At 37.6% G+C, this 22869-nt stretch overlaps 1 protein-coding gene across 1 annotated transcript; it reads left to right on the top strand.

The window, feature by feature from the left end:
* Window positions 1–6089: 6089 nt before the first annotated feature.
* On the top strand, window positions 6090–7680 carry LOC23687818. Its single transcript, XM_011494961.2, has 5 exons — window positions 6090–6403; window positions 6466–7077; window positions 7139–7228; window positions 7294–7446; window positions 7524–7680. Exons 1-5 carry the CDS (start codon window positions 6122–6124, stop codon window positions 7575–7577), a joined length of 1191 nt encoding a protein of 396 aa, XP_011493263.2. The 5' UTR covers window positions 6090–6121; the 3' UTR covers window positions 7578–7680.
* Window positions 7681–22869: the final 15189 nt, after the last annotated feature.

Consider the following 22869-nt stretch of genomic DNA (forward strand, 5'->3'; position numbering starts at 1 on the left):
GAATACAACTTGCAGACTCACCATCTGTTCAAATGATTTCAAGGTGGCGTACGATTCAGTAAAGAGCAATGAGTTATGGCAGATATTGATAGAATACGGTTTTCCGGCGAAACTGATTAGACTGATTCGTGCAACGTTGGATGGATCGAAATCAAGTGTGTGGTTTGCGGATGAGACTTCAACCTCCTTCGTAACCTTAGATGGATTGAAGCAAAGAGATGCGCTTTCGAAACTTTGTTCAACATTGCTAACGAAGGAGCTATTAGGAGAGCGGGCGTGCAAAGAAGCGGTACCATCGTAACCCGGTCGCATAATATGCTCCTGGGTTTTGGGGACGATATCGATATAATCGGAACTGATCGTCGAGTCGTAGAAGAGGCATTCGTGCATTTTAAAAGGAAGACATCTAGGATTGGACTTACCGTCAACATCAGCAAAACAAAGTACATGATCGCTGGTTAGACAGCGTGGTTCCAATCGTGACGTTGGTAGTGAAGTGGTGCTGGGTGGTGAAAAATTTGAAGTAGTGGAAGAATTTGTGTCTTCGTACTTCAATGACTTGCGATAATGATGTTATCCGCAAGGTGAAAAGGCGTCTTGCAGCTGCGTAACCAGTTTAAGTCCCGTAGCCTGCAGACGAAAAAAAATTCACGCTATATAGGACACTAATCCTTCCGGTTGCTCTATACGGCCATGAATCCTGGACGTTAAAAGAGGTCGACCGTTTGGAGTTTTTGAGCGTAAAGTGCTGCAAACAATACTCGGCGGTAAACAAGAAAATGGCATCTGGCGGCGTTGCATGAATCATGAGTTGTACAAAGTATATAAAGAAGTGGATATTATCAAGCTTATAAAACACGGCAGGCAGCGTTGGGCTGGTCACGTGGTACGAATGTCGGAATGTCGTGGTAGGCCGCGCACACGTTGGCAATTTGCAGTTGAAGAGACGTTCAGGGCGACTGGAAGTGATTGGCTCAGGACCGTGCCCAGTGGAGAAGAATTATCCATTCGGCGTAGATTGGTATTCCTCACATGCGGTGGACTCAACTGCTAGGAAGAAGTCATCTCGCTGTTCATCAGACTCAGTCCGATCAACACGTTGCTCCACTGCTTGATCGGTTCTTGGAGGCGCAGTCTGAGGCATTCCTCTCGTAGGATCTACAGGACAAGCCGGTTGGGCAATAGAGTATGCGCTGCAGATCTCGGATGTCTCGCATAAGCCATTTTCTTGTTGTCCTTGGTTGATAGTGATCTGGAACCCCATCCGAGGCGTTGCAACTTCTTTCTAGGAACTCATCAGATTTGGAAGTGTCAGCATTCAACTCCCAATATTCCGAATTAGGGCACTCCTTTCGGGTTCGACGAGTACGAGCCGCTACATCAAATCTCGGATGAGTGAAGAGCATCAGTGGACTTGGTGATGTCTTCACGTTCTCTCGTTGGTCGGTGGGCTGCTCCTAAGCAAGCTCCATTTCGTTGGAAGCTGTTGTAACACTCATTGGCTGTACAAACAACAGCCTGCAGTGCTCATCCTGAGCGAACTCGAATTAGTTGGTAGCTGTCGTAACACACAATGGCCTTACATACGACAGCCTGCCGTGCTCCTTTTGGTTAATATCAACCACAGTGCCTTCCTTTAAAGCTTCACTGGATGGCAGGTAACACTCTTCACGGTCAAAGTCCAGTTGTATAGCAGATGTCTCCTCGGGAAGTCACACAGGATTGATCAGAACGTTCCTCCTGAACAGACTCTGATACATCCATGACAGCAGGAGACTCGTTGATAACCATTTCGGGATACATTGGCACCATTTCGTACTGCTTGAGTCTGCTGTACACTCTCGGGGTGAAGTCCATTTTGTCGACGGAAGTCGCAGTGTGGAAGGGCTGAACCACACTAGATTGGCCAGAGAGCTCAATCAAAGTGGACTCTTTATTCACCATGGTTGCAGTCATCACAGTCTCAATGTATGAATGGCATGACTGCTTTTCGCTGGAATGCACGGACTGCTTTTCGGTAGCGGGTCCCACTTGGTCGGCACATGTCACTCCATTGATCGATGAATCCGTATCTGGCCTCCTCTCGAGCCGACTCCTGACGGTGTTCAAGGCAATCACTTCGCTGATGTGCCCTGATTGCTGGCATATTGGGCGTCAAAGTATGTTTCGGTGACTCCACTCTGGGCGAATCGGAGAATACTTGCTTCTCTTGAGCTATCTTCGATTCGACGTCGGTCGGGATGCCTTCGAGTGAGTCCGCCCTGTATGACTCGGGGACCTCCTCGGTGGGTACTGGCAGACGATGAATCCTGGATGCCTTTGGAAGTCAGGATACTTCACTAGCATGGGATTTGGCTGCTCGAGCAGGTGCCACTCAGCACATCTACGCAAGCCGGATTAGAGCACTCTCTCTGAGCAGAGTCCGACAGGTAAAAATTTCGGATCCTATCCGAAAATCGGTCTTCGCTAGCTGTAGACTCGACGAGCGTGCGTACGCTGGACGGCTTGACGAGTTGCTGCGGATTATACTCCGACAGGATCTCAGGTTTTGCAGCAACGTACGGCGTCTTTGCTGCTTGGACTCCATTTGATTTTCGGTCGCCGCAATGTGATTTGGCATTTTCACGCTGGACGTGTCAGAGCACGTTACGGATAATGTAGGTGACCTTGCGGGTGACTTGGTCGCTTAGATGGATAAGTCTCTGTATCTCATTCATGCGGGGTGTCACAGCTCCAGGCGAGTAGTAGCTCATGGGGTAGATCGACCGGTATTCCACACTGTCAGACCACACCTTGTTGACCACGGGACACATATGCCGTATCTACTGCACGCCTTGTTATCCAGCGAACGAAGTCTACTTTTACTGATACCCTCGTTGATCAGCAGAAGGCTCTCGCAGATCGGCGGGAATTCCTGGACTGGTCGCCTCGAATACCTGGGTGAACGGGTCCTGCTTCTACTGTGCGCCTCCTTGACCAGTAGAAGGCTTCGTTGGTACCGGTTTTCTCGAAGATCGGAAATAATCTCGCACGCTCGGTTGTGACAGAGATTCTACAGTCTTTAGTATCCTCGCCGGTGGCAAGAATGTTATCATTGGCACCAATCGTCACGTTGATCAGCAGGGATTTCTCGGCTGGTCGCCCCGATGACTTTTAAAAATGAAATCGTGATTGAAGTCAAGTTTTATTCGTCATTTTGCTGCTTCAAATAGTTTCTCGTTACCTGAATATGTTTTAAACTGTTTGTATTTGTAAACAGTAGAACAGTTTACCGTAATCCGGGGCAACATTGATCAGCGGGGTAACATTGATCGCAATGACCCTCCTCGTAAAAAGTTCAAATCTACAATTATTGATGAAATATTTTCAATGCATGAATGATGATTCTCTTACTCCTATTCATGAGCTAATAAACATTGAAGTTTTTGCGAAAATTGAGTTGTGTTTATGCGTAAATTTTTCATATTTTCGAAACAACGATATTCATGTTTATGGATGAAACAATAAAAGAATCATGTCTCACATGGGTTCTGAAAACGATATGAGCAAAAGAAAAGCGATTGTTACTCAAAATAACATCGCTGAAAATGATTCCGTTGTCAAAACTTTCATAAATAAGTTCAGTTAAGCATAGTTCACAAATTACAATAAAGAATGCAGAATTTCCTCAGGAAATTGCCTACCTTTAGGCTTATTCAACAATTCAAAGTGTCTTTAATTTTGAAATAACTTAAAAAGTAAATGACTTGTAAGAGTTTGGCTTTCATATTCGGCTTCAGGGACTTTGATTTTAGTAAGTAATTACATTTTCAATATTGCCGATCATTGTTTTCATGGGTGATCAATGTTACCCCATATCAGCTAAATAAAAAATCCCTCAAAACATTTTTTTAAACATACTTACATTCTTCAGTAAACAAAATGCAGTATGTAGTCACGAGCGATGGGTACTAGTACTGGTTTTAAAAATATAAAACATGCAACATTTTCATTTTCAAATGATTGTTTTAAAAAATTTCCAAAAAACTGATCAATGTTACCCCGAATTACGGTACACAGTTCATTCCTACAAGCCTTCCTTCAACATTTTAGATCTAAACGATAGCCAATGTGTATGTAACAGTCAAACACATGCATCCATGCGTGTATCGGTGACATCCCAAGATCCAAAGAATCATCGTCAATTGTTTGCACGCTTAGCATTTTCTTCAAATTATTAAATTGAAAAAATGTTAAGTAGATGAAAAACCGAAATTAGTATTATACCATTTCATTTCACTAGAGCAGTGATTCCCAAGGTGAGCAAATTCGCCCCCCTGGGGGCGATTTTCAGGTTCAGGGGGGCGAAAATTTGTAAAACTGAATTTGGGGGACGAAAACGCATAGAAAGGGGGCGAAAGTACTAGTAGTAAAATTAAAGGATCATGAACATTATAGGCAACCTATTTATTTTGCCTCTATTTGGTTGTAATTCACTGATAAAAAAATATCCTGATAGACAAAACTTGACGATTGTCAAAAACAAAATGTTTTAATTCGTGAATCATGAATCTGAGATTTAAAAAAAGTAAATCTCAATAGTTATATGTCACAGATGTCGTTGGGTATATTTTTGAAGTAAAACATTTGTTGCACTTTCTACCACAGAATTAAAAATAAAATGCTCGTTGAATTAGTTTTTTTTGTTCCTTATTTATATTGAACACGTTGTGGAAATATTTAATATGATTGATATACGGATACATTTCGTTACGGGACAATTTGGTTTGATGGTTTCCCTAATTTTACGTTGAAAAATAACATCAACTCAATTTTGACGAAAATGCATCGGACTGACTTACGATTTATAGCCAAGAGTATCACAATAGTAAACCTATTATACATATATTCATTTGGGGGGGCGATTCTGATATATGTTGGCCTCAAGGGGGCGAAAGTCAAAAAAGTTTGGGAAACACTGCACTAGAGTTTGTATCCTTTGAAAGATATGTATATTTCGACCACAACTGTAAGGCCGTCTTCAGTGTCGTGTACTAGACTCGACTAGTCGATTAGTAGCTCATGAGAGGACATTGGACCACTATTTCAACAGCAAACTAAAAACAGAATAATAATAAAAATGTGACAAGCTACGTTAGGTTTTTGACGTTCATACAAACCATCATATGAAAAGGGCGAAATCTCCTAGACCCAATGTCATCCGGCATGATGGTACCGTAATCCGGGGGCAAATAAATTGATCACTTTTTTACAACTTTTGGTTGTGTTACCCTTGGGAATTCAAATATTGTCAAATAAATTTCGACAAAATCAGTACTCCATTAATCTTTATCAGTTTATGTAATCGAATTTTCATGAAATAATATTTAACATATCATAAAAATAGTTTTAATATCAAAAAATTAAAATGAAACACTGGGGCGAAATTGATCACCATATAACAAAGCAGGTTTAAGAATGAAAAATGTCCGTATCTACTAAATTTAGGTCTCCTGAATCTGAAAATGATGTCAAAATTCTTACAACTCCAGTTTTTGATCATTTTATTGCTTACACCTTCAAAAAGAGTGAATATTTCTATGCAAAACTGAGCCTAATAAAAATGAAATAGTGCAACATCATCATTAGACATCCATTAACTAGAAAACATTGAATATCTGTGGTGCCAACCAAGCTTTCAGCATCCTTCGGAGGAAATGTTTTTTGGTACCGACTTGATCAAACTCGCCCCACTGATCAATTTGCCCCCGGATTACGGTACCAAACATCTTGGTTTGAGCCCTCTGAGACAGGTTCACGGTCACTTCACTCCATGCCCTAGGTGTTAAGAAGATGAGAAAATAGCCAACTGGTGGTTTTTCATTGGTGGGTATCAGTAGATCACACGGTCAGACACGTGAATAATGCAAATACCATTTAGATTGTGTGAATAAAGCACATGACTGGTGCCCTTCATCCAATTATTTCGTCACATTAGACAAATTGATCAATGCTTAATTACGTGCATTTGATGTAATTAATTATGAGAAATAAGACATACAATTCTTGTTAGGATAGAGTATTTTATTTAAATCAAAGGTACAATGCAACAGGCGATTCACATTTGGGAGAAAACTTCACTATGGATCTTATAGAAACGCTGAGCCGTTACTACGTGTTCAGGTACAAAATTAATTCAGCTGTTCAATTTTACCATGAAATGGTAGAAAAGATCGACAAATATAATGCGATCATTGGAGCTAATATGTTCAAAAGCAAATCCATTGTGCTTACGTTTCCATTTGCTCTGGCAGTTTGCATGCATTGCATCTATGTTTATCTTTTCACTTCTTCAATGTATTATTATCGTGATGATATTGAAAAAATATTGATAAATGTAACTACGATTGGATTCTCAATTCAGGTAAGTTTTCATTTGATACTATTGATAAAAAGTTCTAATCAGTTATCTTCTTCCATTAAAAGATGCTGGCTAAACTCTACACTTTTTTGTATGGTCGCCAAAATATGGTTGAACTTCACAAGCTAAATCTTATATATTTTGAGAACAACCATGTTGGCAGTGAAACCGTTAAGAAAGCATTGTTTAAAAATGCAAAATTTACATATGTTGTTTTGCAGTTGGTTGTAATATATCTGTTCACTCTTTTGATATTGATGACAGCTCCATTTCTACTGTACAGTGTAATCTCATCGAAACGGTTATTACCTTTTGTATTTGAGTGGTCACATTCCGAGAATTGGATTGCCTACTCAGTAAATATTGTGATTCAAGCAATTTGCTTTTTCTATGTGGTGGTTGGAACATATTCAACTGATGCCACGTTTATAGTGTATTTGCTTACGGGGTGTGGTCAAATAGATGCGATCGGAGCAATGTTACAGGATCTAAATACTATGATCGAGGATGGCGCCAGTGAGCAGCAAATAACAGAGCAGATCACGAGAATTGTCAAGCTACATCAACATCTGATGTTGTACATGTCAGATTTGGAGAGCAAGTTCAGTGGATATTTCCTCACCACATTGGGTGTTCTATCATTCATTATGATAGTTTCGATGTGCGCCTTAATATTGGTATGTATGCGTCGTATCTTCGAAAATAATACGTACCTCGAGTTTTAACATTTACTTTTAGATAAATTGGGCTACCGGTTTACTTCTCGTATTGATTGCAACATGTCAGCTACTTTTTGTCTGTTCTCTTGGTACCTACTGGCAAATCAAAGTATACACCATTACTAGAATCCATTCTATCAACAACAACAAAATACGATCTCGTTTATATTCTAGTGTGACAAATTGCTCGTTGATGTATGGTCCTTACAATGGTACAGGCTGTCCGTGCGAAATCAGAAATCTTTTCTTTTACTTCTGAACGGTGCCCAAGCTCCTCTCAATCTAACAGCTATCTTTACACCTCTTGATATGTCGGCTTATTTGAGCGTAAGTATGATATAGTATAAGTTTCATCTACAAAGTTTCAGGCATATGAAAAACAAAATCATTTTTATATTTTTCAGATACATAGAACTCTGTATTCGATTTGCATGCTTTTGATTCAATTTACTGAGTAATTTATCCGTGAGGTATATTAGCCGTATTTGAAATGAAGGTGATTTTTTAAAGCATTTATCAGATGTTGGTTACAAGAACATTGTCCCAATTACAATTTTTCTGTTGCACAATTGTTATGAAAATAATAAAGTAATCATTTGCATTGTATTACAGAAATTCTTTATAGAGAAATATTCCACTGAAACTGTTTATAAACTGAAGGTTCAGAGAGTCCAAAATATTTGTTTTAGTAAATACCTCAAATTAATGTTGTGTGGGTTTATGTATATAGTTCTCTGCATCATAAACGAACTGACAATATTCTACTTTATATAAACACCTTGACCGTTCATACACAGCTCTATCCAACTCTACAACATGTAACCGGTCAGTCAGCTCACCCGATCGCACAACACGATGCATCCTCCTCTTTCGTAGTCAGGCAGTGGTAGAGGTAAGACGTGTGTCTCGCTATTCCGGAGGGGAGGGGCAAGTGCATATAGCACTTAACACATGTAGCAGAAGTAGCATTGGCAAACTGCTTCTCCTAGTCGACTTAAACAATGTTACAAGGGACCAGCCTGGGCATGGCTAATCCTCTGCAGCTAACTCTTGATCGGCACGCCATATTCTCACAGGAGATTCTGCAGATACTGCCTATAGCAACCACAGAAACGGCGTCAGGTGGAAATTCATTTCCCCATGGTTTCTTTTATACCAATCTGACACACTTGTTATAAACCGATCTACCTTTAGTGGAGTAATCCCATTCCTGCTTCCAACCTCTGAGCGTTGTCTTTTTACACGAATTGCGAACTCCTACTCTTTGGTTGAAGCATTGAACATCTTTTTGAAGATGAGCCCGATGGGCGTCATCCCGGCTATGATGATCATGCGCTTGCTACCCGAGCAGAAGAAAATAACTACTGAATACCAAATTGAGGTATTCCATACCAGATAATTTCCAATACTACATACCTGAATGAGGTATGAATTAGCCCTGCATAAGAGGTAAAATACCTCAAATAATATCTCAAGCATATTCTACGAACACTAAACTGATAACTACATCAGGTATTGTAATACCTCAATAATACTTTATGGATTTTCATATAAAAATGAAATTTTTCAATTGTAGTTCAATACCTCCAGCAGTCCTCAATAGCTGTTTAATACCTCAATGAAGTATTTTTAATTGTTTTAAAGATTTTTTTCAATACCATTATAATACCAAATTGAGGTATTGACAACTGAACAATACCTAATTTTGGTATGATACCAAAAAATGGTATGCATAAGTTATTGGGGAGTTATTTGTTCCTCCTCGGGTACTCATAAGCACATGATCCTTGCGTGCTTTCCAATCACTTTAGGTTTCTGCTCGTTCTAAGCGCTTTTGACCAGATTGGTCCTCCATACCTTAGTATGGATAGCGCCACGCTTGCCAGGAGCTTGTGTTTGCTGGTAATTACAGCAGAGCTGTTAAACATCATCCTCGATAGGGCCGCTTTAGCCGTAGATGCCCTTTTACAGGTATATTCAACGTGGCTAGCGAAGCTAAGCTTGTCATCGATCATTACACCAAACTGGTTGTTGGACAGGCCGTCCGCACCTTTCGTATACGGTACTAGCCTGTTGAGAATCAACCTCTCCAATAACTTACCCGTCGTATCTAGTAGACAGATAGGTCTATACGCTGACGGGTCACCTGATGGTTTCCCCACCTTTGGTAGTAGCACCACCGGGAAGATTCTTTGATCAATGTTTAAGGATATCTGAACTTACCTTAAACATACGGAGCCATAAAATCGCTCAATATTGATTAGCGTTTCCGAAAAATCGACGTTAAATGGACAGTACTGCTAGTAAATTAGATCATAAAATAATTGAGTGTTGTGCCTGGTATTACTATCACAACTAGTGTAGACGATTCCAAGCAATATAAAAAATGAAAAAATCTAGAAAGAATCCTCAAAACAAGAATCCTCAAAACAAGTAGTAATGTTCGTCGCGTCGAACATTACTAAAACGGTGCTTCAAAACGTAAATTACATCCACGGGGGATTAGCATTCATCGATGATGATGCTATCGGAAAAATTGAAGGTGACGTTAGAAGGCTCGCCGAATCCTCTGGAAAAACTAAGCAGGAATGGCGAGAGATGCTGCACTACAACGGTAGCATCAATACTTTCAAGATTTCTGCCGGAAAACGCAGCATGCTTAAAATGATAGCTATCGCAGTAAAAGAATACGGTATCACGAAATTTTGTAAATCGATGCTCAGAAGTCATCTCAAGCTATGACAGTCAGACAAAATCGTTTGGAATGAATAAATTATCTTATTTACTTATTCTACACTTTATAGATATGGCACAGGAAATACGACTTGGTTCCAGAATTTGTCACGTAGTTACATCAAGTTTCACCTAGTGTCAAAAATTCAAAAAAAACATTCTCCAGATTTTTTCATGGAATTCGTAAACCGCTTCCTGCAGGTCAGTTTCGTCGGACTACAGAAGTGAAGTTCACTTGATCACTTTGCGATTGAAACAATAGTAATATAGTCGCGCCGAAAAAAATGTGACGAAACCGAAAAAAAAAACGAATGCTTTCACTAGCAATTTTCGTTCCCTTGTTGTTGTTGTTGTTTGAGAGGGACTTTAACCCGAAGGTCATTCGTCCCTTCTCTTTTCGTTCCCTTCTAAAATAGATTGCTTTTATAGTGTTCTGATCCATAATATGAGCGTAGAGTAAGGTGGGGCAAAAGTTCGACCTTAGTGGTATAATCAAAGTTTCCAGGAAAATAATAGCAGTTGAAACCAAACAAATACCATACAGTGAACCTTCAACATATTTGCTATAATTTTGCTGAACAAACTTGTGTCAAAATATTTACCCATTTTTAGTTATAACAGTTTCAAAATTGATTGTCTTAAGCGAACTTTTGCCCCACCGGTGGGGCAAGAGTTCGAATCTGGTGTGGGGCAAAAGTTCACTGGCCAAAGCACAAAATATCGATACTTCTATGATAGGCATACTTTATACTAGCCGTAAACTTATGTTTGCCGAAAAATACACACTAAATTTTCATCAAAAAATTGCCCAAAACAGTGTTAATTGTATTATACTCAAAAATAGCAGTTTTTCGCAAAACTTAGTAGAATTGTAAAATAATGGTGACTTTTTTCGCACTATCAGGCAAATTAAGCTAAATTTGAAGATAATATGTGAATTCTAGGCAATTTGCTTATTTTTCCGTGAATTTATACCTAGGTCGAACTTTTACCCCGCTGATTCGAACTTTTGCCCCACTATGGGCCAAAAATTATTTCCAAGCATTTATGCAAAAACTAATACACCTCAAAGCACCCTTATGATAGGCCTAGAAACGCCCCTATATAAAATATTGAAAAAGATTTTATCTTCATTTGGTTCCATGCATCGAAAGTTGGACTAAAAATTACAATATTCACGTCAAAAAACAACAAATAGCCATAACTTTTTCAAATCTCAATCGATTTTTATGATATTTGGATTGAAAGTCTCTTACTTGAATAGCATTTGACCCACCATGACTTTTATAAGTTTTGTTTTGAATTACGATTGAGATCTTAAAAAGAAACTCTTACCCCACTCGAACTTTTGCCCCACTTTACTCTACAGCGTACAGCGTCACCATGATTTTTGATCATATTTTATTCTGAACAACGACCCATAGCTGATCCATAACTGTGGTGGTGACCGTTGTATGTTAAAAAAATAAGAAACAATGGCAAATATAAGTCACACAGCGAATGCTTTGTCAGACGCGGCGATGGATATTTTTTTTTCGATACGATTATGTATAGGGTGGCGGTGCAGGAAGTTGATTACCGTAAAACGGGGTAACTTTGATAGTTTTTTCGAAGAAAACTTGAATATTTTTGCATGCTGTTTCAAAGATTTACAATTTATATTTTTAAAACAAGTACTGGCATCCTAGCTATCGATTACAGTCGATAAATTGGCAAAAGATTCATTTTGAATGGATATATAATTTTTCATATAATCGAAAGTTGGTTTTCTGTTTTGGGGTAACTTTGATAATGGAGTATGATTCGAACAAAATTGAATGAATAACGAACATTTGTAGGGCATTGCATACCTCTAGGCGTTTAACGTTATATGGAAATTTCTGACTTAGATTACAAAAATGGTCCCAGTTTGTGAATATGCTTTTCGCTTAGAGATTTGAGACCCTAATCAAGTTCTATGATAACTAGGCTATCAAAGATAAGTGGCCAACTATTCAAAACTACATCAATTAGTGATTGTAGAACAGATTGTTTGTAAGCGTTTTGAAAATGCTAAAATTGAGTAAATTTTTTAAATTCGTATAAAAAGCCTAAAATGTTCTTGATTCAAATGAAAACCGCTCTTACATGAAGTGTCATACTAATATTATTTAGTTTTGCATTTGTTTTTCTTAACTGGTTAACAGAAATTATGATATTTCATTTAGTATGCGATGGGTTACGCACTATCAAAGTTTCCCGCATTATCAAAGTTACCCCGTTTTACGGTACCTGAAAAAGATCTGTTGATGGCAATCGAAAGATTTCCAACCTCTACTACAAAGGAAAAATATAAAAATAGTGATAATAAAATTATGTTTCGAGAATAAAATCGCTTGAGGCACGTGTTCCAGTAGTTGTGCTAGTGCTTCTGTAGTAGTCGTACGGTAATGAAAGCAATTTCAAACAAAATTGTTCATTTTTACATAGGTTTCACATATTTCTTTTGGAGCAGCAACTAAAAGCTTAACTAAGCTAAATATCGTCCCCTTAATGCTACAACTAGATAACTCGAAAATCAAAATTTTGAGATGTGCAACTTTGAAAGTATGACCGTTTAACAAGGTGATAGTTAATCGCAGAGATTATGATTGAAAAATAATCTTTAACTTGTGTATTTTGAATCAAACGCTTAAGACCTGTGGATATTTTGCAGATCTAATTAGGAAAAATGTTTTGACATATTGAAGCCAAAAATTTCAAATTTCGAGTTATCTAGTTGTAGCATCAAGGGGACGATATCATCTCAGGGACTTTTCTTCATTTCTTTACATCTATTTAAAAACTGCTGCCATCATTAAATTTTCGCAAAAAATAATTACCGTCAAACGGGGTATAATGCGGGTAAATTTGATAGTGCGGGACTCACCATATACATAACGAAATAAGGTAATATCTGTTAATCAGTTTAACAAAACAAATGCAGATGTAAAGAATATTAAAATGACACTTCATGTCAAAGCCATTTTTATTTGAATCGAGAACATTAGAGAATTAATATACAAATATTAAAAATTGGTACAACTTTAGCAATTTTTTAGTAATCACTCTTTTTTGCTTTACAAACACGTTTCACAAATCACTTCTTTTTCAGCATCTTCACAACTCATCAGAGTGATACTGTGCGCTATGATATGCTAAAGACCAAGAGTCGGCTTTACTCTTTGAATGAATTGCGTAACTTTTTTCGAAATCGAGTTTTTTTAACTCATTAATGTGGGCTTTGAAGTTAGCGTGTGCACTTAAGACTTACGGTTTTGTTTGCGGTAGCTTCCTGGTTCCGCAGCTACAAAATCGTCGAAAATCTGATGATCGTCAGATCGATTCAAAATGCCACCCGCCTTTTCAAATGCTTCCTCGTCATTTCTTCGAAACACATCTTTCCGTTTTCAACATATCTGTCACATATCTACGACTCTGCGAAAATCTCCATCTGAGTGGAGATTCTGGTGCGTATCAAGATTTTTAATTCTTATGGCCAGCCTTTAACCGCCGATGTATGGCACGAATGCTTTTCCACTTAGCGCTACATTCTGATGACGTAAAATTCCCAGCATGACAGAAAATTTTTCGCCATGCTTTGTCGCGCGTGGACCTTTCGTGGTATTCCGGTTCCGAAACATCTCAAATAACCGGTTCCACTTCTAACGTCACTCCATGTTGCGTGTACTTTTGGCTGTTGCTTCCGCGACTTTCCCGACAACAGTGTTGAATGCACAAAATCGAGTAGTGTTTGATCCTTCGACCTTGACGCTTGCTCCTGCGGGGCAGGTGATGAGGGCAGGATCAAACTTGTCGCGCGTCGTTCGCTCAAAGAAATGAAAAAGCGCCGCGGGTCATTAGTAGTGTTTGATCTATTGACCGCGTCGCTTGCTCTTGCGTGGGCAAGTGACGAACACTTGTTCGGCGTACAATGCGATTATCGAATTATTTGGCGAATCCGGTTAGGCGTGATTATATCATGGATCGCATCACCAAACATTGGTGACTCCCAAATCTTTACCTTATCCCACTAACTCAATATCCTTTCCATGACAACCGTGGAGATGCAGAGGTGACCTCGGTCTCTAGTAACAACGGTAGTCACACTAACATTCCTTCCCTTCCCCGATGACCGTAAGGACGTGGCCGGCGCCGTTATTGACTTTTGAATTTGAGCTCTCGATTTGTGCACATTGAAGAATGGTAAGCTAATCCCAAGCCCCATTTATTAGTTCACTGTGCAACTTCGATTGTTCTGGTCAATCATGGAGTAGCAACTACGAATAGTACTATGCTTATTATGCTTATGCTTAACAGTGTTGAATGCACAAAATCCGAAGATTGCCTATTGAAATCTTCAAGTGATTATTTTGGAGCAGTTTTCAATAAACTTTTTTGATCAACCTGCAGTGAACTGTCAATTTTAACAAGGACAATTGAATGATTTGGGTTTTCCTCTTGGTCAAACGGAAAATGATCACATCAAATAGAGTTGCAATTACGCAGCAAATATTTTATCTACGTGAACCATATATCTATACAGCATAGCAATCAATTGTAATAAGGTACCGCGGGGCAAATGGGGTAAGTGAAAATAATTGGTATATTTTACTGAATATGTGAATTAACGTTTTAAACTCATTCGTAAACCTTCGAGGCCATTCAGAACATTACGATAGGTAAGAGATCCCTGAGATTTTTCAACCATTATTGCATAATACAGCGAAAGATTGTTAACCTGTTAAATATAACTCCATAACAAGTTGGCGGCGTGCAATCTTATTTTAATATTTTCAGCGGAAAAAAGTTGCGGAAAATAATTTTCTGTACCACTTTTAAGTTGTCCCCTCTGACAGTTTAAACTGCAATGAAATAAGTTTTAGAATTAATTCGACATAGAACTAAAAATAACTAAATTAAAACACCGTCAATTTTCCAATCACGTGGGGCAAGTGAAAAGTTTCTCATTAGAGATTAAATTTGTGTTTTCTCTTTAGGTAGCTATAAGTATAGTAGGTGCGCAATTATCATAGAATAGCTGAACGTGCTGATAATTCAAGAAACACTATACTCAAAGCGTTAAAAGCTATTATCATGGCATTTCTCTAAATAAAGGTTGCCAAATATTATGATATTAATATGTGTACTTCGGACAGCCGATTAAAAGTAAGACGTTGATTGAAAAGTTCCAATATAAAAGAACGCACGGAAATCTCGTGGAATGTCTATGTAATGCTAGTTCGAAACATAAAAAATGGGGTATTGGTCTACCCACATAAGAAAGTTTCGAAATACTTTATTGGAGGATTCCGTTTGATTTGTCACGAAAAGTTATCCGACGTCAAATCCGATTTTCATAAAAACAAATAACGAGCGGTGAAAATTCTACAGAACAGAAAAGCAATTGCTGTCCACAGATGTAAGAACTACCATTGGAAATGTTGGTTTATAATGCTGTCGAATCATTTCAACAAACATAACTGAACAGAAGAAACTTCAAGTAACAAGAATAATTTGTTCTTTGTTTACATGTTATTTATGTTATTGTTTATTGGGACGCCTTCATAAATGTTAAAGGTAATAGGAATCGTGAATATAACTGTTAGTTTTTGAAATTATTGCTCAAAACTATAAACTTTTCACTTGCCCCACTTGTGAGGCAAGTGTAAAGTAAAGAGACGTTTTTCAAAAACTTTTTCTGTACTTTTTTCATCAAGTTTACATAAGAATCAATTTCAGCATACTGCTTATATTTGGTGGAAGTCAAGCTAAAAAATATACATGATCTCATTTGTTTTAATTTGAAGTCTCTAGAATTTGAAGAATCCCACCTATGCGAAATCCATTACCCACTTGCCCCACGGTACCTTATGCTTAAGAATATTTTTCTGTCTGTAGAAATTAAAATGTTAACTATTTTCCTAGATGCGTTGATTCATAACTATGGGGCATCGATAACCATACCACAGTTAGGAATCAAAAATAAGATTATTCCGAAAGAAACGCCAAAACGTATGCATTCGCTAACACACCATTCGTTTACCTCGTAGATAAATTGCTGTTATAGTGTTTTGATCCATAATATGAGTCGATTTGAATCATAAGGTCTTTCTCTCCCACTGATCCACATTTGTGTGAAGGACAACGTTTCGAAATTCGATAAAAATCGACACATTTTCTTGAACAAACGAGAATTTTGAGGTTTATTTTCAAACACAACGATAATACGCAGTGCTGTGCAAGTTATTTTTGACGTTGGATAACGTCTTACGGCAACATACGGGGGTACAATTTTGAAAAACGAAAATCTCTCGCGTCACGAAAAGTGGTTAGCTTTTGACTGTTAATAACATACTAACGCCCGGATAGGTTTTCGAGATTCTTGCACCAATCGATTGGAAATCTTTCTACGAATCGACTCCAATAATGAAAACTATTGATTTTCATGACTAAACTATCGATAAATGGGTAAATATCGAGGCCTGTCTTATTTTCCATATAAAGCACATTTTTCTTGCTGTTATAAGGCTTTGATGTTTTGAAGTTTACATGTACCGTAAAATGGGGTAACTTTGATATTTTTTTCGAAGAAAACTTCAATATGTATGCATGGTGATTCAAAGAATTACAATGTATATGTTTAAAACAAGTACTGGCATTCTAGCTATCGATTGCAGTTGATAGATTGCCAGAAGATTTATTCTGAATAGATATATTATTTTTCATATAATCGGAAGTCGGTTTTCTGTTTTGGGGTAACTTTGATAATGCAGTATAACTCGAACAAAATTGAATGAATTACGGAACATTTATAGGACGTTGCATACCTCTAGGCGTTTAACGCTATATGGAAATTTCAAAATTAGATTACAAAAATGATCTCAGTTTGTAAAAATGGTTTTCGCTAATAGATTTGAGACCGAATTCATGTTCTACTATAACTAGGCTTTTATGGATAAGTGACGAACTTATTATGACATTATCAAATAGTGATCGAAGAACAGGTTGTTTGTAAGCGTTGCAAAAATGCTAAAATCTTGTAAGTTTTTAATATTTGCATATAAATCCTCAAATGCACTTAATTCCAATGAAAAAAGCTTTAACATGAAGTGTCATACTAAAACTATTTACTTTTGCATTCGTTTTTCTTAACTGATTAACAGAAACATCGTTATTTCGTTTAATATCTTGTGGGTCTCGCACTATCAAAGTTACCCCGTTTTACGGTACCGTAATTTCGGGTGAAATTGATCATTTTTCATGGTTTTTCATGTCTGTTTTAAATAATGTTGTAAATGCCAAACAACTGAATGCATGAAAACAAGTACGACGGGCAGCCTCTTTGGCTCATGTGCCAAAATTTTCTAACAAATGTGTTTTTACTGCTAAAAATCATCCCTTAAATAGAAAATCGGGGTTCCCATTTCGGGGTGAAATTAATCTCTTGTCAATGCGATTATTGTTATTTTTTGAAACGACTCTACGTAATGAATATGAGCTCCCTGAATCCAAATAATGTAATATTTAAAGGAATAATGAGTAGTTAATTTCAAGAATTGCAATGGAAACGCCTAAATTTAAGCAATTTCCTAAGGAAATCCCTGATATCTAACAGAAATTTCATTATTTCAACCTTATGAGCTAATTGGTACGAATTTAGAAGATGAAATCGGGCTCGGAGATATATTTTAAGCATCCTTACAAACTTTACTTACTTTGAATAATGCCGTTGTCGTCGTCGCTACCTAAATGTAAATGCAAATTAGAGCGATCAGAGTATCTTGTCAAACAAAGAGCTAAAACTAATCAGCAACATCTTTGTTGATGTTTTGATTTGGTAAGAAATTGTCGATCGAATCGAAATACGCACATAGAGAAGACTGCAAAAATGCTACCGCCGCCCGACCCGAGCGACGGGAACCTAGGTAAAACTTTGTTTACCATTTATCTCTGTTGAAAACTAATCATCCTAAATTATAATTGATATATAAATAAATAAATTATTCAATTAATAGTAATAGATGAAATGTCTCTGGTAATAACTCTTTTACGTCGAATGCATTGTTGTGACCCTGAAAAGAGCCGTTTTGTTTGAAATTGTGCTGCAATTCCACGACGGATACCATGACGAAGCAGATGAAGGTGAAGATGAATCGAAGCCAAAGTTCAAATTTTCAAGAGCACGGATCTGGAGAACCAAACATCCGTTTGAGCTGAAAATCTAATCGGTTGGTCACCACCAGCTAGTGACCAATCGATTATGTTTTTAGCTTAAACTGATGTTTGATTCTCCAGATCCGTGCTCTTGAAAATTTGAGCTTTGGCTTCGATTCATCTTCACCTGAAGTTCGTCATGGTGCGGAACTTCTTCGAGTATCAAAAGGAGATCATGCCAATCATCGTGACTGGCAACTTTAACATCGATTTGAGCAAAGAGAAAAACATGGAGTTAGCGGACTTCATGGAGAAGTGTTTCAACCTCAAACTGGCTTCGGAACTCACTAAAGCAACCAATCTTACACACTAAGCTCATACGGTGAATTTCACCGTAATCTCAACAGCTGAACAGTTCGGTAAAATAAAACACCGTAATTCCGTCGAAATTATACGGATTCCGGTGATTTTTCACGGAATACTGTAAAAATTTACCGTACTCCGTTAATTTATTTCACCGAACTGGTCAGCTGTTGAGATTTTACAGGAATCCGTAAAATAATTTAAGTGTGTAGTGGATCATGCGTGGACCTAACGTTCAACCGGAATATTTGTTTGAGAGCAAGAGTCCGATTCTGTTGGTGTTGAAGTGTTAACCGAACCAACCAAATAATAACACACAATGCCCATAATAGATCAGAATTGACGTGCAACAAATAGTATGAAAATTGATTGGATTTTTATCAGTAGAAATCTTTCGTAAGTTCGTGACGGTCTCAAGCCAGGACATATTAGAAGCTAACGTTATCCAACGTCAACTTGGCGGTTGTATCGCGGAAACAACCTCTTACTTTTTTTCTACAGTGACACCCTAATTTTAAATCATATATCTTTCTTGAAATGACCGTTAGTTGATTCACAACTGTGTGTTACTGTCAGACAGATAACTAAGAGATTTTGTTACAAAAGCACCGCGAAAATCGCCTAAATGTAAGCAATTTCTTAAAGTAATCCGATATAACATAAATTCAATTATTACACCAAAATGAACAAATCGGTACGAATTTAATGATAAAATCTGTTTTGGAGATAAGGCTGGAGATGAGGCATGTTCATATCCTTGTTTAGAACTAAGAGTTTATGAATGTCTGTCAATACCACGCCGAACCATGATTCCAAAATTTTACAAAAATCGTGTTCAAAACTAAAAACAAAGTTAATAAAATTAAACAAATCAACAAATAAATAAAATAAATTATTCCTTTGCATTTTCCATGCGCAAACTACCATGCAATGTGATAAAAAGCATCAAGAAACATGTAGGCTTGTAAAGGCGAAACACAAAGCTGGCTCGTTTCCAATGTTCTTTTCACGCGGGCTTTAGCTAACGCTTGATATGAGCTTTCAATCTCATCCGTTCCACGGTAAAATAATAATCCGCACCCACTTTGATAGTTTTTTCGTAGAATGCATGCTGTTTCAACGAATTATAATTTATATTTTTAAAACAAGTATTGCCATCCTAGCTATCGATTGTAGTTGATAGATTTATTATGAATAGATCTATAATTTTTCATATAATCCGGTTTTCTGTTTTGGGGCTACCCATTTTAGTTATAACAGTTTCAAAATTGATTGTCTTAAGCGAACTTTTGCCCCACCGGTGGGGCAAGAGTTCGAATCTGGTGTGGGGCAAAAGTTCACTGGCCAAAGCACAAAATATCGATACTTCTATGATAGGCATACTTTATACTAGCCGTAAACTTATGTTTGCCGAAAAATACACACTAAATTTTCATCAAAAAATTGCCCAAAACAGTGTTAATTGTATTATACTTAGAGATTTGAGACCCTAATCAAGTTCTATGATAACTAGGCTATCAAAGATAAGTGGCCAACTATTCAAAACTACATCAATTAGTGATTGTAGAACAGATTGTTTGTAAGCGTTTTGAAAATGCTAAAATTGAGTAAATTTTTTAAATTCGTATAAAAAGCCTAAAATGTTCTTGATTCAAATGAAAACCGCTCTTACATGAAGTGTCATACTAATATTATTTAGTTTTGCATTTGTTTTTCTTAACTGGTTAACAGAAATTATGATATTTCATTTAGTATGCGATGGGTTACGCACTATCAAAGTTTCCCGCATTATCAAAGTTACCCCGTTTTACGGTACCTGAAAAAGATCTGTTGATGGCAATCGAAAGATTTCCAACCTCTACTACAAAGGAAAAATATAAAAATAGTGATAATAAAATTATGTTTCGAGAATAAAATCGCTTGAGGCACGTGTTCCAGTAGTTGTGCTAGTGCTTCTGTAGTAGTCGTACGGTAATGAAAGCAATTTCAAACAAAATTGTTCATTTTTACATAGGTTTCACATATTTCTTTTGGAGCAGCAACTAAAAGCTTAACTAAGCTAAATATCGTCCCCTTAATGCTACAACTAGATAACTCGAAAATCAAAATTTTGAGATGTGCAACTTTGAAAGTATGACCGTTTAACAAGGTGATAGTTAATCGCAGAGATTATGATTGAAAAATAATCTTTAACTTGTGTATTTTGAATCAAACGCTTAAGACCTGTGGATATTTTGCAGATCTAATTAGGAAAAATGTTTTGACATATTGAAGCCAAAAATTTCAAATTTCGAGTTATCTAGTTGTAGCATCAAGGGGACGATATCATCTCAGGGACTTTTCTTCATTTCTTTACATCTATTTAAAAACTGCTGCCATCATTAAATTTTCGCAAAAAATAATTACCGTCAAACGGGGTATAATGCGGGTAAATTTGATAGTGCGGGACTCACCATATACATAACGAAATAAGGTAATATCTGTTAATCAGTTTAACAAAACAAATGCAGATGTAAAGAATATTAAAATGACACTTCATGTCAAAGCCATTTTTATTTGAATCGAGAACATTAGAGAATTAATATACAAATATTAAAAATTGGTACAACTTTAGCAATTTTTTAGTAATCACTCTTTTTTGCTTTACAAACACGTTTCACAAATCACTTCTTTTTCAGCATCTTCACAACTCATCAGAGTGATACTGTGCGCTATGATATGCTAAAGACCAAGAGTCGGCTTTACTCTTTGAATGAATTGCGTAACTTTTTTCGAAATCGAGTTTTTTTAACTCATTAATGTGGGCTTTGAAGTTAGCGTGTGCACTTAAGACTTACGGTTTTGTTTGCGGTAGCTTCCTGGTTCCGCAGCTACAAAATCGTCGAAAATCTGATGATCGTCAGATCGATTCAAAATGCCACCCGCCTTTTCAAATGCTTCCTCGTCATTTCTTCGAAACACATCTTTCCGTTTTCAACATATCTGTCACATATCTACGACTCTGCGAAAATCTCCATCTGAGTGGAGATTCTGGTGCGTATCAAGATTTTTAATTCTTATGGCCAGCCTTTAACCGCCGATGTATGGCACGAATGCTTTTCCACTTAGCGCTACATTCTGATGACGTAAAATTCCCAGCATGACAGAAAATTTTTCGCCATGCTTTGTCGCGCGTGGACCTTTCGTGGTATTCCGGTTCCGAAACATCTCAAATAACCGGTTCCACTTCTAACGTCGCTCCATGTTGCGTGTACTTTTGGCTGTTGCTTCCGCGACTTTCCCGACAACAGTGTTGAATGCACAAAATCGAGTAGTGTTTGATCCTTCGACCTTGACGCTTGCTCCTGCGGGGCAGGTGATGAGGGCAGGATCAAACTTGTCGCGCGTCGTTCGCTCAAAGAAATGAAAAAGCGCCGCGGGTCATTAGTAGTGTTTGATCTATTGACCGCGTCGCTTGCTCTTGCGTGGGCAAGTGACGAACACTTGTTCGGCGTACAATGCGATTATCGAATTATTTGGCGAATCCGGTTAGGCGTGATTATATCATGGATCGCATCACCAAACATTGGTGACTCCCAAATCTTTACCTTATCCCACTAACTCAATATCCTTTCCATGACAACCGTGGAGATGCAGAGGTGACCTCGGTCTCTAGTAACAACGGTAGTCACACTAACATTCCTTCCCTTCCCCGATGACCGTAAGGACGTGGCCGGCGCCGTTATTGACTTTTGAATTTGAGCTCTCGATTTGTGCACATTGAAGAATGGTAAGCTAATCCCAAGCCCCATTTATTAGTTCACTGTGCAACTTCGATTGTTCTGGTCAATCATGGAGTAGCAACTACGAATAGTACTATGCTTATTATGCTTATGCTTAACAGTGTTGAATGCACAAAATCCGAAGATTGCCTATTGAAATCTTCAAGTGATTATTTTGGAGCAGTTTTCAATAAACTTTTTTGATCAACCTGCAGTGAACTGTCAATTTTAACAAGGACAATTGAATGATTTGGGTTTTCCTCTTGGTCAAACGGAAAATGATCACATCAAATAGAGTTGCAATTACGCAGCAAATATTTTATCTACGTGAACCATATATCTATACAGCATAGCAATCAATTGTAATAAGGTACCGCGGGGCAAATGGGGTAAGTGAAAATAATTGGTATATTTTACTGAATATGTGAATTAACGTTTTAAACTCATTCGTAAACCTTCGAGGCCATTCAGAACATTACGATAGGTAAGAGATCCCTGAGATTTTTCAACCATTATTGCATAATACAGCGAAAGATTGTTAACCTGTTAAATATAACTCCATAACAAGTTGGCGGCGTGCAATCTTATTTTAATATTTTCAGCGGAAAAAAGTTGCGGAAAATAATTTTCTGTACCACTTTTAAGTTGTCCCCTCTGACAGTTTAAACTGCAATGAAATAAGTTTTAGAATTAATTCGACATAGAACTAAAAATAACT

Source organism: Aedes aegypti, chromosome 3, assembly GCF_002204515.2.
Source record: "Aedes aegypti strain LVP_AGWG chromosome 3, AaegL5.0 Primary Assembly, whole genome shotgun sequence".
NCBI lineage: Eukaryota > Metazoa > Arthropoda > Insecta > Diptera > Culicidae > Aedes > Aedes aegypti.

Excerpts from the sequence above, each read along its gene's own strand:
- LOC23687818 (XM_011494961.2), top strand. The coding sequence starts at position 6,122 with ATGGATCTTATAGAAACGCTGAGCCGTTACTACGTGTTCAGGTACAAA. Across the intron at positions 7,078-7,138 it reads CGATGTGCGCCTTAATATTG|ATAAATTGGGCTACCGGTTT; the intron begins GTATGTATGCGT and ends ATTTACTTTTAG. Across the intron at positions 7,447-7,523 it reads ATATGTCGGCTTATTTGAGC|ATACATAGAACTCTGTATTC; the intron begins GTAAGTATGATA and ends TATATTTTTCAG.